Below are 21,970 nucleotides of genomic sequence, written 5' to 3'. Positions count from 1 at the left end.
TGCCACAATCAGCTGCAAGCAGTGGTCAGAGAAGGCACTAAGGCCAACAGAGACCAGGCTGAAGACCTGGAAGTTGACTGGAGAGAAAGTACAGCAGTTCAGGGAATTACTCAGGGCTCTAGCACCCCAAGAAGAGGAGGAAATGGGTGGAGTTGAAGAAGAGTGGCAGCGCCTAAAAACAGCATGTGTTAGGACTACAGAAAAGATATGTGGCCGAGCCAGGTATGGAAATAAGGTACATAAGGAAAGCTGGTGGTGGAATGCAGAAGTGCAGGAAGTAATCAAAAGAAAGGAGGAGTGCAGGAAGAAGTGGGAGATTGAAAAGACTGACCAAGCTAGGAAGGACTACTGGTTGGCTAACAAAGAAACTAAGAAAGAAGTTGCAATAGCAAAGAATAGGGCATCAGAGGCACTCTATCAGCTTCTGGAAAGTGACTCAGTAAGGGGCACAAAGAAACTTTACCAGGTTGCAAGGCAAAGACAGAAAGATAAAGAAGATAGTCAGACACCCTTCATAAGGGATTCCAGCAACAACCTGCTTACCAGCCCACAGGACATCAAAGGCAGATGGAAGGAGTATTTCCAGCAGCTTCTGAATGAAGAAAACCCCACAGAAGCGGTACTGCCTCAGAAACAGCCTACAATGAGAGTAGAAGAGGAGCCCAGCTTAGAAGAAGTAAGAGCAGCACTAAGGAAAATGAAGTCAGGGAAAGCAGCAGGCTCAGATGAGGTCACAGCAGATATGATAAAGATGCTGGGTGAGCTAGGGGAGAAATGGCTCCTGAGGGTACTAATTGCAGTGTGGAGAGAAAGGCGTATTCCAGATGAATGGAGAATAAGCATACTCATGCCAGTGTACAAGAACAAAGGGGACATCCACAACTGTGGACAGTACAGAGGCATCAAGCTCCTACCACATTGCATGAAAGTTCTGGTGAGGGTGATTGATAAACGGATATGCAAAATAGTAGAATGTAAGATGGGAGATGAACAGTTCGGATTCAGATCAGGATGCAGCACAATTGACCCGATGTTTGCATTGAGACAGATACTTGAGAAGAAACTAGAGAAGAGGAGAGAGTCAAACTGGGCTTTCCTAGACTTGGAGAACGCATATGACAAGGTCCCAAGAAAGCTGATCTGGGCAGTACTGCGGTGGTTTGAAGTCCCAGAAACATTGGTAGAATTAGTACAGGCTATGTACAAGGACCCAGTGACTCAAATACGAACAGTGTTTGGCCTCACTGAGGGGTTCCCAGTGGGAGTGGGTGTACACCAGGGTTCAGCTCTGAGCCCACTGCTGTTCATACTGGTAATGGACTACATCAGCAAACAGGTTGGAGGGGTCAGAGCAACAAAGCTGCTGTATGCAGACGATGTGGCAGTACAGGCAGACTCTGAGCTAGATCTTCAGCAAAGGATAGGAGAATGGAATGCAAATCTGAAGGCACATGGGATGAAACTAAGCACAGATAAGACAGTGGTAATGGCAGCAGATTGGGGAAATCAGAAGAAGCTGAGAATAGAGATAGATGAGAAGATAGTGGAACAGGTAAACAGCTTCAAGTATTTGGGAGGGGTGGTTGAGGAGAAGGGTAGTCTGAATGAAGAGGTCAAAGCTAGAATCAGAGGGGCTGCAGCCAACTGTCATAAAGTATCAGGTGTAGTATATGACAGAAGAATGCCAAAGAAGATGAAAAGTAAGGTGTACAAGACAGTGGTGTGACCAGTACTACTGTATGGTACATAAACCTGGGCAGTAAAGGCAGAACAGTTGAAGAAGCTAGAGGTGATGGAAATGAAGTGCCTGAGAAAGGTGGTAGGATGCACACTGCAGGACAGGCGTAGAAATGAGGACATAAGAACAGAAGCCAAAGTAGCTCCAATTGCAGAAAATATAAAAATAAAACAGATTACGATGGTATGAGCACATGTGTAGAAAAGCAGAAGACAATCTGGTGAGGGAGAATTGGGACAGACAGGAAGAAGGTAAGAGGAAGTGAGGGCGTCCAGCAATGAGGTGGCTGGATTGTGTGAAAGAAGATCTGCGACAGTCAGGCATGAGTGTTGAAGAAGGCAGCAGAGTGGCACTGAATTGCGAGAGTTGGCGACAGTTAATACGATACCCCGACCCCATGTAAATGGGAAAAAGGGGATGTTGATGATGATGATGATGAGGAGGTATTGGGAAAATAGCAATGAAGAAGGAAACAAGAAGTTGCAGGACAGTAAGAAATTCAAAGATGGTGTATTCTGAAAGGTAGAAGAGGATAGGTAAGGAGCGGAGTATTTTCTATAAAAGAAGAGAAGTAGTATTAAAGGCTAGAGCATAATGATGTAGTCAAAACAGGAAAAAAAAATGAATGTTTATTTGGGAAAAGATAAGGATAATAGGTACTATCAGGGAGAGTTTATTATAAATAGATATAATGCAAAGCGGTATGGGAAGGAGAAAAATAGTTGGGGATGGGGCTAAAAATTAAAGCGAGATAAGGAAGTAGAAAACAAGAAACAGAAGTGTATGTATAGAAGTAGGAAGATCATTTGGAGAGGGCATTGGAATAAGAGTCACAAGTGAAATATGTATGTAGGAAGTATAATATTCATGTAAGAGAGGTTGAGTGAGAATTAGGTTAGGGTAGGGAAGGAAAGTGAAGTAAAGCCAAGCACAGAGAGGCTGAACAGAGCAGGCTTCCCACCCTCAGGCCAGTTTATAGTCAATGTACAATTGCGAGTAATAATTTTATAGCCAGAACAAAGCAAGTAACAAAAAGATGCAAGTAAAACAGGTTTTCTGTCTTTTCCTGAGACTAAATACGTGGCATATGCAGTATAGTCTACTCGTCAACCAAAAAAAAAACAGTGGCCAACTTAGGGGCCTTTCAATAACAGAGCAGGCATGTATTTCACTGATTAAAGTTAATACTCAGCAAGTTTCTTCATGTGAAATATGCTTACGTGAAACAATGACAAAAGTCTCAATAAACTTGTAGGTGTGGGGGATGTGACAGAGTTCCTGCAATACTGAGGTTAGATGTAGTGACCTTAGGCTATGAAACACTGATGAAAAGTCTCAGTAAACTTGTAGGTATAGAGTGTTGCGACAGAGCTCCTGCAATATTGAGGTCGGATGTAGTGACCACGAGCTATGAAACAGTGACAAAAGTGTCAGTAAACTTGTAGGTGTAGAGCACTGTGACAGAGCTCCTTCAATATCGTGGTCAGATGTACTGATGGCAGGCTATGAACAATGACAAAAGTCTCAGTAAACTTGCAGGTGTAAGGCATTGTGACAGAACTCCTGTAGTATTGATGTCAGATGTAGACCAGCATTTTGTATTATTCTCTCCAAATTGCCTAGGCCAACCTGTTTCTAAAATTACCCTAGCTAAATGGATTACAGACTGTATCTCATGGATTTACTCTCAAAGGGGTATGACATTGCTAAAACTTCCTGAGCTCATTCATCTAAATCAATGGCTACATCTGCCTTATGGTCTAGAACATCCATTGATGACATTTGTGCACCGGCTACATGGTCCAAGTTTCATAGCTTTGCTTCACATTACAAACTGGATATCATATCTAAAAACAGAGCCTCCTTTATTTTGGCAGTACTCCGGAATATCCTCCCATGAGGGCCACCCAAGTTCAACGTAGCTGGGGACTCTGTCCTATAAGCGAGGAAGAATGAAAAGGACAACATCAGAGCTACAAGTTATGTACTCACCATAACTAGGCATCTGTGCTGTCCATTTTCATTGTTTCTCAACTCCCCTCCCATCCATCCATCTCCCATCCATTTTTCTTCTTGAAGGATCTATTGGACCGTGTTTGGAACCTACAGTTCCCTGTTTGAGCCCTGTCTTTTCTATATGGCTATATCCGTTTCTCTTTTTTTATTGGGAAATAGAGCCGCAAACTTGAAATGAGGCAATAGGGATGGAGTAGGGCACTATAGGCAGAGGGAGGAGCTTGAGAGTTGGATCTGACATCTGAAGTATGTGGCTGAGTCAGATCCAAGGATCAGATCTGTAACCTATACATTAGGAAGAATGAAAATGGACATCACAGATGCCTAGTTATGGTGAGTACATAACTTATCATTTCTATTTAACTTCTACTTTACTAATCCTCTTTTTGTACATTCCTCCTGTGATTTTTCTTATTTTTTGTATGGTGAAATCTTTCATATCTGGGTGGCTTTGCTTCTATTTATCTTCAAATATCTTTGGAGCTGCATTTTTGATTGATTAGCTTGTCTTTCGACTTTGTAAAAATATTGCACTATACCAGATCTCCTTCTCTTTCACAAGCCCATGTTTCTTGTTTATACCTTTCAAAAATCATTAGGTTTTGTTCTTTATATTTTTGCACTTCCGCTGTATCCTCTTTTGCCAGATGTCCCAAAGTTTCTTCAGCTATGTATTGTCTTTTATGGATCTCTTGTATTAATCAATTACATTTTTCATTTAAAGATTTTGACAGTTACTCATGTGCAAATGTTTTTCTTTCTTCCAATTTCTCTCTTAAACTTTCTGACTATCTTATATCTGGAAATGCTGGGCTTTATGTGTAACAGTAACAATCAGAGCCAGATCCAGTCCTAGGCAACCTAGGCAGTTGCCTGGGCCTGTGGCTTGAAGGCCCTTTCTGGCTGGGTCACTGCCACAGCATTTAATTTTAAACAAACAAAACTTACATTTTGTCTTTAAGGACACACTCTTTGTGCATATTTAGTGCCATCTGTGCATACATTATATGCAGAATTGCTTGCTGGCATTCCTTTGCCAGACAAAAGGGATGAATGCCCACAAACATGGAGAACAGGTGGCAAGAGGTGTGTGAGTGTGTGTGTGTGTGTGTGTGTGTGTGTGTGTGTGTGTGTGTGTGTGTGTGTGTGTGTGTGTGTGTGTGTGTGTGTGTGTGTGTGTGTGTGTGTGTGTGTGTATGTGTGTGATGCCCCAGTTAGGGATGTTAGGTTGGTTACCTTAGTCAGACTCAAACCCTGTAGCTTGATTACTGGGGAATAGAGCCTGAATCCTCTATACCAACTATCAAACTGTCATCAGGGGACCATTTTCAAAGACCGTGTTTCAGTGCGTTTTCAAGGAATGTGGCATTTCGGTCCATTTTCAGGGAATGTTGAGTATCATGGGAAGAAGCATTTACTTTTGCTCATGCTAAGTCTGTTTTCAATGTGCTTAGCAAATGGCCATCATCAGTGTTTGTGCTGTAAAATTTGAATGTAGCACAACAGGTAGCATACTTGCCTTTGGTATAAAAGCTGTGGGTTCTACTCTCACACCATGTAGATGGAGTGCTGCTATTGCAGTGCCCCTTAAGAGGGATGGGGGTTCTGCATTCCTGAGTGTGTCCTCCTTAGGATGAGATCCCTAGTAAATATGTACCTGTTGTTGATTGACAGCCATAACATATTGCAATATTATCTGCTTACCAATTTTTTTCTTAATGTAACACGGGCAATTTATTCTTCAAGGGCAGCAGGTACTGAATTTGTGCATGAAAAACTGAAATGTAAAGTTGTTTGCTAGCAGCAACCTCTTCATTAGCTATAGATCTCTTTAATATGGAATTATTCAGATGACTTTTACTTATGCAGAGATTGTGTATATTGAGTGATACTGGCGAACTGTAATGATAGAAGTTCCACTGCCCTTTTGTGGCTGAAATCTCTGAAATGGGTAGTTTTGTCATTATTGATTCATATGTTTTGTTTCATTGCTTACTGGAAAAATGTTCAAAACTACAAATATAAAACACACTCTAACAAGTGGTGACATATAACAGAAAGAGTATAATTGAATACAACCAGGAAGGTGGGTACTTTTTTGTTAACGGGGCAGCAATGGAAAAGTTGCTGAAATTCCACGGTTTGCGTTACCTTGTACTTTCTGAATGACAGGAAGTTCAACATCCAAATGTATTCCATTATGTAGTGGTTTCAATCATCACTAAATTGTTAAAAGCCACAAGTTTTATGAGGAACACATTGAAAATATCAGGTAAAATCTGGAGACTTGACAGAGAGGTCCTGTGTAGTAATGTTTTTTCAGGCCGACCTGCCCTTGTGGTTTCATTTACAAGAAGCGCTGTGTCTATATAGTTTTGCAGGATAACACGTCATTTTTACAAAGTGAATGTACCTTGCACTTGACATAACCGCCGAGGTCAAACTGCCCCAATGCATGAACAAGGCAAGACCAGCCAAGTCTTCAGCTGCACATCTGAGCAGCGAGTGACGTCAACACATAGCCTTACCTTCAGCTGTGTAGTTTGAAACTGGATTCTCGAAGTTACAGTTAATTAGTGAAAATCCATGTTTACTTAGTGCTAAAGAAAAAAATAATGGTGCCTGAATATGTGCATTTGTTTTTCTATCATTGTACCAACAATGCAAATGCTTAGATGAAGAGCTGTCAATATTTCAGCTATTGCGCCCGTTTAACTCCCTCATCAGCATCTTTTACTAATCGGGTCAGAAAGGCTTCTTTTCTTTTACTTATATAATGGCTGTGTGCAAAACAAACTGTGCTTAATGTTTACATTTTTTTACAGCTGTAACGGCTTCTTTTACTTATTAGGCAGGAGAAACTGTGCTTATTACGGCTTCTTTTACTTATCAGGCAGTGCGATGCAGATTTTGCCTGCTGCCCCATTAACAGAAAAGTACCGGAAGGTGCAGCAGGAAGACAGCCATGTATGCATGGTCCTAAAAATATGTGCAGGGGGCCGGTGGTTTGAAAACAGCCTAAAGGTAAACTTAATATGCTACTGCATTTTCCTTGATTGTGGATTTCAGTGCTGTTTCACTGAATGTGAGTTTCAAGGGTAGAGACACTTAGTGTTTATGCTGTTTGTTTTCATTGTGAGACTGTATTGTTTTTTTTAGCAAATGTCTATCCATGCTTCTGCTATAAAATTTGAAATAACAGTTTTAAATATCTTTTATAAGCAAAAAACTCCAAATCCAGAAAAAATACAGACAATGTTCATCCAAGATAAAGCAGTGCAAGCAAACACAGCAGTCTGGTAGATGACTTCCTCAGAATACAAAATACTGCAATTAGCACCTGTTTAAATACATTGCTTACCCAATCACAAATAACTGACATCATTTCCCCCATTAACAAGGCTGCATATACTTAATACAAGCTAAATTTAAAACAATAATACATGTAAAAAGTTTAAAACATCCCTAAACAATATATATAACTAAATAAAAAACATAGATTTTAATTTCAACAGAGAAGATAAAGAAATTCTATCATTTAACCCAGGAGCATGATAGGCATCAAGCCTAATTTGCCATTTGAGTTCTACAAACTCCAAATACTCATTCAAGGGTCCCCCACGAGGTCCCAGATCTACCTGTTCCAAAATAAAGAACAGGAAGGAATGGGTAGGTTCACTAACCAAATGTTTATATAGTGCATTCTTTTCATTTTTATTTCTGATATCATATAAATGTTGATAAATCCTTAAACTTAGGGCATTCATAGTTTTACCTACATAGAAACTTGCACAGAATCTACACAAGGCCAAATACACAACCCCTTTAGTGTAACAGTACATCCTTTTTGAACTGGAAATATATCCAAAATTGGAACAGGTAGATCTGGGACCTCGTGTGGGGGACCCTTGAATGAGTTAAAATTTATGTTTTTTATTTAGTTATATACACTGTTTAGGGATGTTTTAAACTTTTTACATGTATTATTGTTTTAAATTTGGCTTAATATAATATGTGCAGCCATAATAATGGGGGAAATGTGATTGAGGTTTCATTATTGGGTAAGCAATGTATTTAAACAGGTGCTATTGCTATATTTTGTATTCTGATGCTCATCTACTGATTTGAAGCGCTCTTTTATTATACTGTTTATATTGACTGCTTTATCTTATCTTGGATTGTCATTATTTTTATTTTTTTGAGTTACCAAGCGTCACTTTTGTCTTGCAACATTTGCCTTTTATTTTTCATTGTTTGTAAGACTCTACCTGTTTTCCTTGTTTGTTGTCATGGATGAGATGCGTGACACTGGCGATGCAGAACTGCAGACTTTACTTAGATCTGTATCCACTCTAACTGCAACAGTTTCAGATTTATCTAAAAAAGTGGACAAATTAATGTCTAACCCTCTTTATTTAGGGTCGAATGACATTACTAATTCACAGGGCTCTGAGACTAGTGATTTGCTTATTACACCAGCCCAAAGAACGGGCTTTCACAGCAACCAGGAAGCTGACTTAGTTCGTGGTAACACCAATGGTTTTAGCTGTAACACACAGACTCAGAATGTTTCTGTCGATAGGCAGGAAGTGACTTTTAATATATCGGTTGAGCAATGGCTTAAAAACTGGTTTAATCGAGTTTCTAACTCTAGTAATAATCATGTTAACCCAGGTACATTGGATCAACAAATTTCCAGTTTTAGAGGGCTACTTCTGAAATATAAAAAATTCCAACTGGAAAGTGAATATTTAACTGAGTGTACTAAAAGAGAGCAGGTGCTTAAGGGGCTCCGTTCATGGAAATTTCCCACTGGACTGGAAAAGGACTCACACCTTCATAAAGAACTCCTACAATTTTTTAAAAGGCAAGGGTGTGAATTGCTTCAAATTTTGATATCTGATAACAACCGTAAAATGTCATTGTTATTAAGGGAGATTAATACTTTAGATTTAAGCATTAAAAATGACTTGTTGTTTGAAATGAAATGTAATAACTTTAATGCTGTGTTTAATCATGTTGACACTGAACTAACTGAATTAAAGACTAGGAAGGAAAGGAAATTATTAAGGGATAGGGTGGATTATGAGAATGATAGAGCATATCCAGATCCACCGAGGGGACAACAAAGTTTTTCTGTTAATAACATCTCTTGTACTGAGGATAATGAAATTGAAGAGCATGCACAAGGCAATAGTGGAAATGTTTCCCCTTTAGAGCAACCTCCTTCGGAGGGTTACGGAGGTCGGAGAGACAGAACCAGAGACAGGGGAGGCAGGATTACTACAGGAATGGCAACAACCCTGGGATGGGTTCCTGGAGGGGGAGATGGGGTTCATACAGGAGATAAACCCTGACAACAATTTTGACAACGATAATAATAGTGGCCTGGTACTTAATGTTATTAGTAACAATAACTGTGATTTTAACATTTATAACTACAGCCAGGTCAGAATTGACACCAGGTGGGAGTTATTATCAAAGGGCTTTAATTTTGTTCCTATTAAGGAAGGGCTTACTGACTCTATTTTACAACTTAAATTATTTACAAGAAAACTTAATTTGGCCTTACATTTTCACGATAACAATGCTAGTACTGGCCATTTGGATTAGTATTTTTACCCCCATCACACCCCCTAGTACAGCTGTTTGAGAATCTACGTGAAGCTGATATCAGGAACTTATTAGTGAACAAGTATAAAAAACCTGGTCAAGCTAACTTGGACTGTGATGAGAGAAAACTTCTAAGTGAAATTTTAGAGCATCGTGACATAAGAATAATGAAACCTGATAAAGGTGGGAGCATGGTAATTATGAATGTGGTTGATTATAATAGCAAGATGATGGAACTTTTGTATAGTGATGTCTATTTTGAGGTGTCAAGAAATGAGATTAATATAGCATATCGTAATATTGACCTGGAATTGGAACAGCTATTATTAAATGGGCAAATTACCTTAGAAACCTATAATTATATGCTTATAAGCCATCCAAAATACCCACAATTTTGGCATACCAAAATTCACAAATCCTTAGAAAACCCACCATTAAGACCAATTGTGGACCTTAAAAGCCTAAAAACTTATAGTATTGCTAAGTTCATTGACAATATGACAAAACATTCTAGATTCATAGTCTTGTGATTAGGGACTCATGGGACTTTCTTACTAAAGTTAAACAGGACATGTTTTTGATAGTAACATATTAGTCACTATTGATGTTTGTGATCTCTTTTCAGTTATTCCACATCGAATTGGCCTTGAATGGTATTATGACTATTTATGTGCCAATTCAACACTTAATCATAACACTATTCTGACTTCTGAACATGTATGGAAATATTATTAGAGAATAATTTTGTGACCTTTGAAAAAAAACAGGGTGTTGCAATTGTGCTCCAGTGTTTGCCAACATTGTCTTGGCACAATGGGAGGACCTGTTTGTTACCAACTCGAATTTAGGACTTCATGGGTATTGTATGGGCGATACCTAGATGATATAGTCCTGTTCTGGAAAGATAGTGAGGTCGACCTGAAGAGGTTCTTCACCTATATTAATGGAACTACAAGTTTTCTTAAGTTTAATATGAATAGCAATGTAGAACTGATTAATTACTTAGATGTTACTATCAAGAAAGACTTTGAACACAATTGTTTTGTTTCACAACTATATAGGAAACCTACCTATTCAAATTCACTATTGCATTATCACCCATTGCACCAGAAAAAAGCCCTAGTTAAGGGCCAATATGTAAGACTGGCCAGAATGGTGTCTGATTTTATTTCTTAGTGAATGTGAAATATTAAAAACATGTTTTGTAAGAGGGGTACCCTGAAACCTTTGTCATAGAAATTTTTAATGAAGTTAAGACTAAAAGAATGAATGGTCATTTTCTTGCACTACTAGGGCAGGTGTCCACCAAAAGTCATAATGACTGTAAACCTTTAAATTTTGGACGGGTGCCTGCTTACTTACACATCCAATTTTTATGACATTAAAACATTATTTCCAAATATTGGAAAATATTTGATGTTGACCCTGAATTATCAAGGAAATTTAGTGGTTTACAAAAGAGACACTTCCCTTAAAGGATTGTTTGAAAAGCAAAAATTTGACACCCACAATGGTGGTACCTTTAAGTGTGGGAGGTGTTAATAATGCCCTTATGTTATGGACAGAGAAAAAATCAAGCTCATAAATTTTGGATATATTTCCAGTTCAAAAAGGATGTACTGTTACACTAAAGGGGTTGTGTATTTGGCCTTGTGTAGATTCTGTGCAAGTTTCTATGTAGGTAAAACTAAGAATGCCCTAAGGTTAAGGATTTATCAACATTTATATGATATCAGGAATAAAAATGAAACGAATGCACTATATAAACATTTGGTTAGTGAACCTACCCATTCCTTCCTGTTCTTTATATTGGAACAGGTAGATCTGGGACCTCGTGGGTGACCCTTGAATGAGTATTTGGAGTTTGTCGAACTCAAATGGCAAATTAGGCTTGATGCCTATCATGCACTTGGGTTAAATGATATAATTTCTTTATCTTCTCTGTTGAAATTAAAATCTATGTTTTTTATTTAGTTATATACACTGTTTAGGGATGTTTTAAACTTTTTACATGAATTATTGTTTTATATCTGGCTTGTATTAAGTATTTGCAGCCTTGTTAATGGGGGAAATGATGTCAGTTATTTGTGATTGGGCAAGCAATGTATTTAAACAGGTGCTAATTGCAGTATTTTTATATTCTGAGGAAGTCATCTACCAGACAAAAGCATTTAATACTGCTGTGTTTGCTTGCACTGCTTTATCTTGGATGAACATTGTCTGTATTTTTTCTGGATTTGGAGTTTTTTGCTTATAAAGGATTTACCATCTACCAAGCGTCACTTTTGTCTTGCAACAGCTGCCTTTTATTTTTCATTGTTTGTAAGACTCTACCTGTTTTCCTAGTTTTAAATATCTCTAAGTATTGTAGAAGTAAAAAAGAAAATAATATGCACACTGACAGGTTTGAACTGTGTTTATGGTAACTGGGGAGAAATAGCCAAAAATGAGACTCTGGAAAGAGGGGATGCTGCCAGTGGAGGGGGCTGCTGTGAGGAGGGGGAATGATCCATTACTCTGCCTAGGGCCCCAATAGACCATGATCCAGCTCTGATAACAATACATGATTTCTTTCTTATCCTCAATACTCCACTTTATCATCTTTATTGCTCTTTTTTTGGCTTGACAGTTTTTGTGTTTTTTTGAGGGCTACTACTTCCTTCTACCAGAGGGCTTGGCCTAGCCCTGTTTTAGAATGTTTCTGTGTCATGGGATTCTACGTTGACTTTTTCCCAATTCTTGACAACAGTGCATACACCATTATTGGGCACCTTTTTATCCTGGGACTTGTGTCCCCAGCTGTCATTTTTATTTTTAACCTACCTTTCTCCATGTTATATAAAATACAGTCTATATATCAGTATTAACTGGGTGAAAGTTTGTGAAAACAGGGTCTGCCATGTGAAAAGGTACTCACCAAGACATGAGGATGAATTTAGTCCCAGCAATACTACTCTCCTTTTCCTGTTGATTTTTTCTCTCCATTCAGGACCCAAGTATGTGATGACAACTACTACGGATATAAAGGTCTTGTCTTTCTTATTCAGCTTACTACTGTTGTGGCCACCACCAAGACAAGTAGTATAGAAACTGAATTACTTTATGGATGAACATTGCCTTGCAGAGCATTGACAGTGTTGTATTATGGTATAATGGAGTGATTGAATGTTAGGTGGCAGGACTGGGAGCTGGTTTGAGAAATTGCACATTACACACAGTAGACTACCTTATTAATTAATTCTTTCATTTTGATGGAGCTGCCAGTTCATATATTTTGCAACACTTCTGCATTTAATTTATTATGTTGGTTGCAGATTATTTTATTTTAATTTTTTATTGCTGTTGCTAAAATATTTTAAAGAATAAAAAAAGATATTTTAAAAAAATAAAGCCTTTGTTTGAAAAGTGATATTTATAGGCACAGGGGGGGAAACATGTGCATGTAAACAACCAGTTTAAAAATGTGAATAGCTTACTACTGCTGTTTTTAACTTGTCACTGTAAGTGAGGTGTGCTGTAAATCTAAAGGAAATTAAATGCTCCAGTTCATTAAATTCAGTCTCAGTATACCAATCCAGAACACAAATTACACTGTAGCAATGGGATAATGCAACACCCTAATACTCCAGGCACTACAGCAGGTATTACCAAGTAAGAACATTTATTTATTTATTTATTTACATTTGTTTTACCGGGATAGTCCACTGGGCCAAAAAGAGCCCATTTTCAGTGGAGGCCTGGGTAGAAAAGCTCCACATTAACAAGAAAATATAGCACAATTGATACAGATGAATAAAAACAACTTGCAGAGAGGAGTTACTTAAGGACACCAATAGAAATGAAGCAGTGAATATAAGTATGTTCAGTAGAAATCAAGCAGACACGGTATGAGCCAATAGTTCAATACACAGAAGGTAATCATGTCAGAATCAAAAGCATCAAATAGTATAGTGAGAAAACTATCAACTTGTGTTAGACTATAGCAGTAAATTGTATTAGAACTATAGCAGTAAATACACATATGTACAGTAGATAAGCTCATACAATACAAGATTCAAAGTTGAATACCCAATACACATGAAACACAGGAGGGAAGAATAATATTAGCTGGGGACTTAAATTTACCAGAAACAGACTGGAATAATATTGATTCAGCAACGTTAGTAAGGAAATTATTGACAGAGTATATTCAGGAACAACAAATGTTTCAGATTGTAAAAAAACCTACCAGGGGACGGAATATACTAGATATTGTTTGTGCTCCCAGAGAAATTATTGTAACTTCAAGTCAAGTTTTACCACCATTGATGTGCAGTGATCATGGAGTCATAAAGATTCATTTGTTGCTAGATAATTCTGCCAAACTGAAATCTAAGCCAATGCTCAGAAGGTTGATTACAGATTATAGGGAAGCAAAACAGTTACTATATAAAACTAACTGGAGTGAGGTGTTCAGTGGAAAAACTGCAGATGGACTGTGGAAAGTTTAAAAAGAGAAATTGTTTTAGTGCAAAAAGTAAAAAAAAATGCTTAACATCAGGATCTAGGCATGCAACATCGGGGGGGGGGGGTGTATTTCCATAAGACAAGATACCTGATTAAGGTGAGAGACAAAAAATATAAGAAATGGAAGAGAGGTCGAACTACAACTTTGAAAACTGAAATAAATGAACTAGACAAACAGATTAAGCATAGTGTTAGACAAGATCAAGAAGAAAATTTATATAAAGATATTGAGCATAATAGGAAACCTTTTTATAGATGCATAAGATGTGGAAGGAGTAAAGATACACAAATTGATAAACTGTGTGCAGATTCTAAAATTTATTCTCAGACACAACAGATTATAGATATATTTACAAAATCTTATGCAAAACAGTTTGGCTCCACAAGACGACTGGTAAGTTGTTCTAGTGACATCCAGGTAACCCCGAATACTGGAATCAAATTAGATTATATTGAAAAAGAACTGTGCAAACTGGATCCAAACAAAGTGCAGGGAGGAGACGGAATAAGTAACAATGACCTGAGAACACTTAAGCAAGAACTTACACTGCCATTACATCTATTATTCATTAGGTCATATAAATATGGGGAGAATCCTCAAGATTGGATACATGCACTTATTAAACCTGATTTTAAGGGTAAGAGGAGGAGGACAAACCCAGAATCATATAGACCCTTAAGTCTACTTTCATGTTGTGGAAAAATAATGGAGAAGGTAATACTGGATAAGTTATTGTCAGAACTGGATAGGTTGAGACTTGAAACCATATATCACCATGCATATGTTGAAAATAGACCTATTACCACCTGTAACATGATGTTCTATAACAATATAATAACAGCTATGAATGAAAGATTTTGCTGTGATGTGGTTTATATAGATTTAACTTCAGCATTTGAAAGGGACATGCACAAAAGACTGATCAATAAATTAGTACATCTAGATATTGATGTACTGTTGATAAGATGGATAGCTGCATGGCTTACAAATATGACATGGCAAGTGTCATACACCAACTGGACAGGTGAAATCCTTGGTTACAGTCAAGGTGTCCAACAGGGCTCTGTCCTAGGCCTTTACTTGTTTAGATTGTATCTTTCAGACCTTACTTTTTTATCTGAGGTGTTCTACAGTTTATATGCTGACGACCTGAAATTGGGTAAACTGATTACAAGTGTTACAGATAAGGCATGTCTGCAAAATAATTTGACTAAAGTGACCATTTGGCACAGGAGAATAATATGTTAATAAATACATCAAAAACTTAGCATATGAGATTTGGGAGACATAAACTGAAAGGTGAATATTTAATATAGCACACAATGAATGAAACTGTAGACTCATTTAAGGACCTGGGTATATGGGTAGATTCAGCTATGACTTTTTCTAATCATATCAACCAATTGGCTAATGATAGATGTTAAGTTGTCAATCTCACCTTCATTCTTGCTGGATGGGTTCGGAGCTGATCCTCGGCCACTTACTAAAGCTCGAGAGCTAATTTTACCGGCTCGAGGCAACCCTATATCCCATGATGCTAGGTGATAACTACCCAGATCTCGTTTGCCGCTTTCGCTTGCGAGTTGCATTTTTACTGGCTCTTGGTAAGTTTTTGAAATTAAAGACATTTAGTCATCCTTTTTACTTAGTTCCCACTCCTTTTTTTCTTGTTAGATACTTAACGGTTAATTTTAAACCTTTTTCCCCGTTAGTACCTTGTATTTTCCTATCCCTAATTATACATCCCCCCCCCCAGGTTAGGACTTAAGCCTGCCCCTTCCTAACTCTTGTCAGGGATTCTGTGGTGTGTTTGGGTGTGTTTGTACCCCGGTATCCCTAATATTTTTTTATTAGTTTGTTTTTGGATCGGGTGTTTGAGTGTGTGTGTTTTTCTAGCACTACTTCAACACCAATATGTCGAAGGAGGCAAAGGCCTCAGGCTTCAAGAAGTGTGACTCGTGCTGTCAGAAAATGTCTCTGACAGACGGTCACACTTCTTGTGTTTACTGCCTGGGACCCCTGCACCTGCAGGACTATTGTTGTGTGTGCCATGCATTCAGCCCAAGAGTCCTGCATGAGCGCAGGAACAAATTAATATTAAGGGGCTTGTTAAAGCCCGAGGGCTCCCCGACTAAGCCTGCGCCGGGGAAGCCCTCGAAGCCAGCAAAACCGTCAGCTTCGACTCCTAAGCCTTCGTCTGCTGGCTCAACTTCTGTGGCAAGATCGGCTTCGGCTGGAGCCAGTCCTTCTGTGTCGCAGCTTCCAGTATCAGCTCCACTCAGCGCCGATACTGCTGAGTCCTTACACTCACGGTCGGCTCCGGCTGGAGCCGATGTATCTTTGGCTCCTTCGGCTCCATCTACCTCCAGAAAGACGTCCAGATCCCCATCGTTGGAGACTATCCATTCGGCTCCGAGATCACCCCTGCTCTCGGAGCGGAGCCATCGGAGCCGATCTTCTCGGTCGTCCAGGCTTTCTGATCATGACCTTGAGAGAGTGGTGAGTAGACTATTAAAGTCTCAGGCATTGGCCCAAATGCTTCATAGTCCATCTCATCAGACAGCGGCTATAACAACTCCACCTAATATTCCTCCTTCGACTCTCCCTCAGAGTTTAGAGCTGGAGCTCCTTGGAGCTGCGACTGTTGTGGCATCGGAGCTGATACCTCCCCCTTCGGCTCCATCGTCCTCTGCTCCGATCTCCTCCTTGATGCCTTCATTGGAGGGATCCAGGTGCCTGGTCTCTCTCGCCAGCTCCAAGGGGGCGAGTGGCAGCGGACCCTTGTCCGACCACGTTCTCCCTCTCGGAGCGTTGGCATTGGTGAGCTCGGCCCCGACATCGGCCTCAGAGCCATCCCTGTCGGTGCGGCCTGGGGTACCTACCCCTTCAGAGCTGGAACACTCTGGCCTCTCTGATAGGGGAGCCTTCGAGGTGATGAGCGTACTAGCCCCAGGGCATGGTCAACGGTCAGCTCCATCAGCTCCTTCCACTACAGTGCCTGCTGACGTCTCTTCCCACTCTCTTGCTCCCGGGCCCAGAGATCCAACTCCTCAGGTTTCCCCACTGGGGATATCTTCCTCTTCCAAGGCTTCTCCTGACCTGTCAGGTGAACCTCCGCGTAAGAGGACATGTAAGAGGAAACATGTGGACTCCCCCGAGTCCATTACATCCAATACCGACTTGGATGAGTTGGAGGGATCCCCAAGGTCCCCCTCTGTGGATGTTACTTTCTCAGACATCCTTGAAATCCTTAAGCAGAGGGGGAACTGGCCTTCCCTTAATCCTTCCGAGGATGAGTCAGTTTACCTGGAGGCGTTTGGTTCTCGACCCTCCACCTCCTGGGTGTCTCCGCCTTTCGACCCCCTTATGGATGTGGTGGCTCGGAAGGCGTGGATGGCCCCAGATTCGGTGGAACCCACTCCTCGGAGGCCTTCTAAATTCATTACAGCCCCAGCTGATAGGCAATTTTTGACAAAAGGTGTCCCAGTTGATGCCATGGTGGTGGCTGCAGCCACCAAGAAGGAACTAGCCGATCCTTCAGTACCTATCCATCCTCCTAACAAGGATTCTAGGACTATGGATAGGTACGGTAAGTGGATGTTTTCTTCAGCGACCTTTGCCATGCGGTCGCTGAATTACTTGTGTCACTTCACCGGCCTTCAGAGAGATGTTCTCAAAGAGTTGGGAGAAGTTTTACAGGATCCGTCAGCTGCTGGGTCCCAGGATAAAATTAACTCACAGCTAGGAACCCTAAAACTCTATTGTTAACTCCTCCATGCAGCTCATTTCATATGCAGCCGATGGAGCGAGTAGGGCCGCAGGCACAGGAGTGGCATTAAGGCGTCACGCCTGGATGCGGCTTTGTAATTTTGCAGACCCCGTCAAGGCGTCCTTCACAAATTCCCCTTTTGATGGTTTGACCTTGTTCGGACCTCAAGTGAAAGACGCCTTGACCAGATGCGAACAAGATGGCAAGACTCTTTCTGCCATAGGAGTCCGTTTCTCGACCCCTTCAAGACCATACCCTAAGGGTCAGAAGGGTGGGAAAATGTTGTTCTGCAAATTTCAAGGAGTCACGCCTGATGCATGAGGTCAGTTTACCCCCAGAGGCAGAGGGGGTAACAACAACAGACGCCGCCCTAGGGGCAGAGGGGGTCCGCAGAATCAGGGTAACAGGGAGCCTCTCTCTGACAAACCCTTCCAGCATCCCTGAGATGTTGCCCGATTGTCCACCTTCGGAGGCAGTCGGGGGAAGATTGTCACTGTACCCAAAAGCCTGGCTTTCCCTTACTCAAGACAAATGGGTACAGTCGATCATATCTGAGGGTTACAAAATTCCCTTTATCCAAACCCCAATTTAGCAAAAGGGAACTCTTCCAGACATTCCACCCAGTCTAAGGGAACTAGCAGTATTAGAGATATCAAAACTGCTAGCAAAAAGAGCCATTCAGCCAGTCCCAGCAGACCATTTAGGATCCGGAATCTACTCAAGGTTCTTTTTGGTACCGAAAAAGACAGGGGACTGGAGGCCAATATTAGATCTCAGCAAACTAAACAAGTTTGTAAAGAGAACAAGATTCCGGATGGTCATGCTACAGTCCATTCTACCATTTCTGGGCAAGGACAATTGGATGCACTCCGTGGAGTATGCGTACTATCACATCAAAATTCACAGGCGCTCCAGAAGGTTTCTCCACTTTCGGCTGGGGACCAGTCACTACCAATTCAGAGCCCTGCCCTTTGGTCTCACTACAGCCCCCAGAGTGTTCACCAAATGTATGGCAGCGGTTACGGCTCACCTGAGACGTCAAGGATTCCAGGTGTTTCCATATCTAGATGACTGGCTCCTCACTGCTACCACCAGGCATCAACTTCTCCAAGCCAGAGATTACACCATTCACATTTGCAGAGGGCTAGGAATCTCTATAAATTTCGAAAAGTCTGCCTTGTCACCTTGTCAGTCTATTACCTTTATAGGCACCAACTTGGACACCGTACAACTTTCAGCAAAGTTAACAGATCAAAGGGTCTTAGATATTCAAAACCATGTCCATGTTCTTCTTCAGAGTGACAAAATTCAGGCCAGGTATGTCCTGAAAGTATTGGGTCTTATGGCAGCCGCCATAACACTTCTTCCTCTTGCACGTTTTTACATGCGTCTTCTACAGTGGATGCTTTTCACCCAATGGTCTTTTAAAACGACTCCCTATGCATCACAAGATCATGATAACTCCAACTTGCAAAAGTCATCTGTCTTGGTGGATGTTGTCCCCTCAAGTCCATCAAGGCAGACCCTTTGTTCCTCCCTCCCCGGTCGCCACGGTTACATCGGACGCCTCCCTGATCGGGTGGGAGGGGGGCATTTTCAGGGCAGGATGGTCCATGGCACTTGGCAACCTTTCGAATGCCACCTGCACATAAATGTCCTGGAGATGAGAGCAGTGATTTTAACGTTGCAAGCCCTCCACGACTCTCTTCCCCTGGGGACTATTGCAATCCAAACGGACAATATGTCCGTAGTGTGGTATATCAACAAGCAGGGCGGAACTAAGTCCTATCCCCTGTGTGGAGAGGCACTCAGACTTTGGCAATGGGCAATCTCTTCTCAGCAGTTTCTGATAGCAACGCATATCCCCGGGAAGTCCAACATCATAGCGGATAGGTTGAGCAGAGCTATACTCATGCCACATGAGTGGTCTCTCAAACAATCTGTGGCGGAAGAGAGCTTTCAGAAGTGGGGCTTTCCTTGCTGCGATCTTTTTGCTTTGCCTCAAAACAGCAAATGCCCCGACTTCTTCACACTCTTCCCCCTTCCAGGCCATCCCCCCAAAGACGCTCTAGTCCAAGATTGGCCTTGGGGACTTCTCTATGCCTTTCCACCCCTTCCGCTAATACCACAAGTAATTCAGAAAGCAACTGCCTTGAGAGCCAAGATGATTCTCATTGCCCCTTTTTGGCCTCAACAGATATGGTTTCTGTTCCTGTACCATTATCTATTGGTACAGCCTTGGCATCTGGATCCAGTCCCAGATCTGTTGACCCATCAGTCGGGGCAGCTGCACCAATCCCTACATTCTCTCCACCTCACTGCTTGGTTGCTCCACTTCCGTCCCTAGCCAGGCATCCTATGATTTCTAATTCCGTCCGGGATATCATAGTAGCTTCCCTTAATTCTTCCACCAGAAGGATTTACACTAGTAAATGGCAACATTTCTCCTTCTGGGCAAAGGCTAAGAATATAGATCCCTTTACTGCTCCAATTCATTCGGTCTTGGACTTCCTAGCTGAAATTTTTCATTCAGGATCTTCTTCCTCCACAGTAAAAGTTCAGTTGGCAGCCATTTCAAATTTCCATATAGGCCTGTCGGACCACAGCATCATGTCCCATAAGCTTTGCAAGGCATTCCTTAGAGGTGTATTTTTACTTAAGCCCCCGATCAAAGATCCTCCACCACAGTGGGATCTAAATTTAGTCTTAACATCCTTGATTCTTCCCCCCTTTGAACCTGCGGCTTCCTGTTCATTGAAATTACTTTCCTGGAAGACACTCTTCCTAGTCGCCATTACATCTGCTAGGAGAGTATCTGAGCTTCATGCCCTCTGCATTCGTCCTCCCTATTTAGTCTTCCACAAAGGCAGAGTTTCTCTAAGGACTAATCCGTCCTTCTTACCCAAGGTGGCCATGAACAAATTTAAATCAATCAATTGATCTCCCAGTTTTTTCCCAAATTATTCTAATAGGGAGCAAAAACTACATTATCTGGATGTTCATCCAGCTTCATTACTATTTGGACAGGACTAAACAAATCAGGAAATCTGATCAACTGTTTTTATCTTATGCAGAGAATAAGAAAGGCCTTCCGGTATCTAAGGTAACCCTGTCTAGGTGGCTGCCTTCTGTGATCACATGTATTTATCAGCTCAGAGGTAGAGAATTGACTTCTAGGCCAAGAGCCCATTCAACTAGAGCACTAGCTACATCTACAGCCTTTCAAGCTAGGCTACCAATAGACACTATTTGTGCGGCAGCCACATGGGCCTCTCCTCATACCTTTGTTTCGCATTATAAATTGGACTTGGCCTCCAGAAGCAGGGCAAATTTTGGTTCCACCGTTCTCAAGAGTCTGTTCCAATGAGCCACCCAGGATGAAGGTGCTAGGGACACGGTCCCATCCAGCAAGAATAAAGGCGAGATTGACAACTTAACATTAAGAAGTTATGTACCTACCATAACGTTCCATGTTAGTTTTCTTCTCTCGCCTTCTTTCTTGCGTCCCGCCCGCCATCCCCCTAGCCTGGACAGACCGAGAAGATTTTCCTCTTCCTTGAAGAGTCCTGATCTAGCATTGCCAGCCTAATAGCTTGTCCTAGTGTAACTTTAGCTTAGATTGGGATCTTTGGTGGGGTTATCCCTTTCCTCCTCCTCTCCATTTGGAGGACTATGTTGCTTAATTTTTTCTTCAGCTACCAAGCGAGATCTGGGTAGTTATCGCCTAGCATCATGGGATATAGGGTTGCCTCGAGCCAGTAAAATTAGCTCTCGAGCTTTAGTAAGTGGCTGAGTCAGAGCTGAGGATCGGCTCCGAACCCATTCAGCAAGAAAGAAGGCGAGAGAAGACAACTAACATGGAACGTTATAGTAGGTACATAACTTCTTATTATAGAACTATAGGTTGTATAAACAGATTTATAAAGTCTAGGAAATCAAACATAATGAAGTAATTTTTTTTTAGTTACATTAAACCCAAATTTGAGTATGGAATAACAATATGGAAACCCTATAGGAAAACAAGCATGAATAAACTGGAAAGAGTACAGCGGAAATATACTAAGGGCATCCATGGACATAAAAATCTAAGTTATTATGAAGGACTAAAATATCTGAACTTGCACAGTGTCTCTTACAGAAATCTAAGAGAAGATCTTATTCAGGTATGTAGGGCATTTAGTGACAACTACCTCTGGAAATGTTTGGGGTTATCAAAAAGTACTAGAGAATCGTCAGATAACCTATGTAGAAGATTCTATAGGAATGAGAAGTCAACTAATTGGTTCTCTGATAGAGTAGCTGATGCTTGCAACAGACTACCAAATTA

General features: G+C 40.9%; 1 protein-coding gene across 1 annotated transcript in view; it reads left to right on the top strand.

Annotated features, from left to right (window-relative positions):
• Window positions 1–6,856, top strand: part of LOC122794997 — a 123,692-nt gene extending 116,836 nt beyond the window's left edge. Inside the window, exon 5 of the mRNA XM_044063687.1 lies at window positions 6,606–6,856. Within this exon, the coding sequence (XP_043919622.1) occupies window positions 6,606–6,856 (251 nt within the window). The remainder of the gene's footprint in view (window positions 1–6,605) is intronic.
• Window positions 6,857–21,970: the final 15,114 nt, after the last annotated feature.

The sequence above is a fragment of the Protopterus annectens genome, chromosome 1.part0 (assembly GCF_019279795.1).
Source record: "Protopterus annectens isolate FY-2018-M chromosome 1.part0, PAN1.0, whole genome shotgun sequence".
NCBI lineage: Eukaryota > Metazoa > Chordata > Ceratodontiformes > Protopteridae > Protopterus > Protopterus annectens.
The sequence above is the reverse complement of the archived record's forward strand: the minus strand, read 5'-3'. Positions and strand labels throughout refer to the sequence as shown.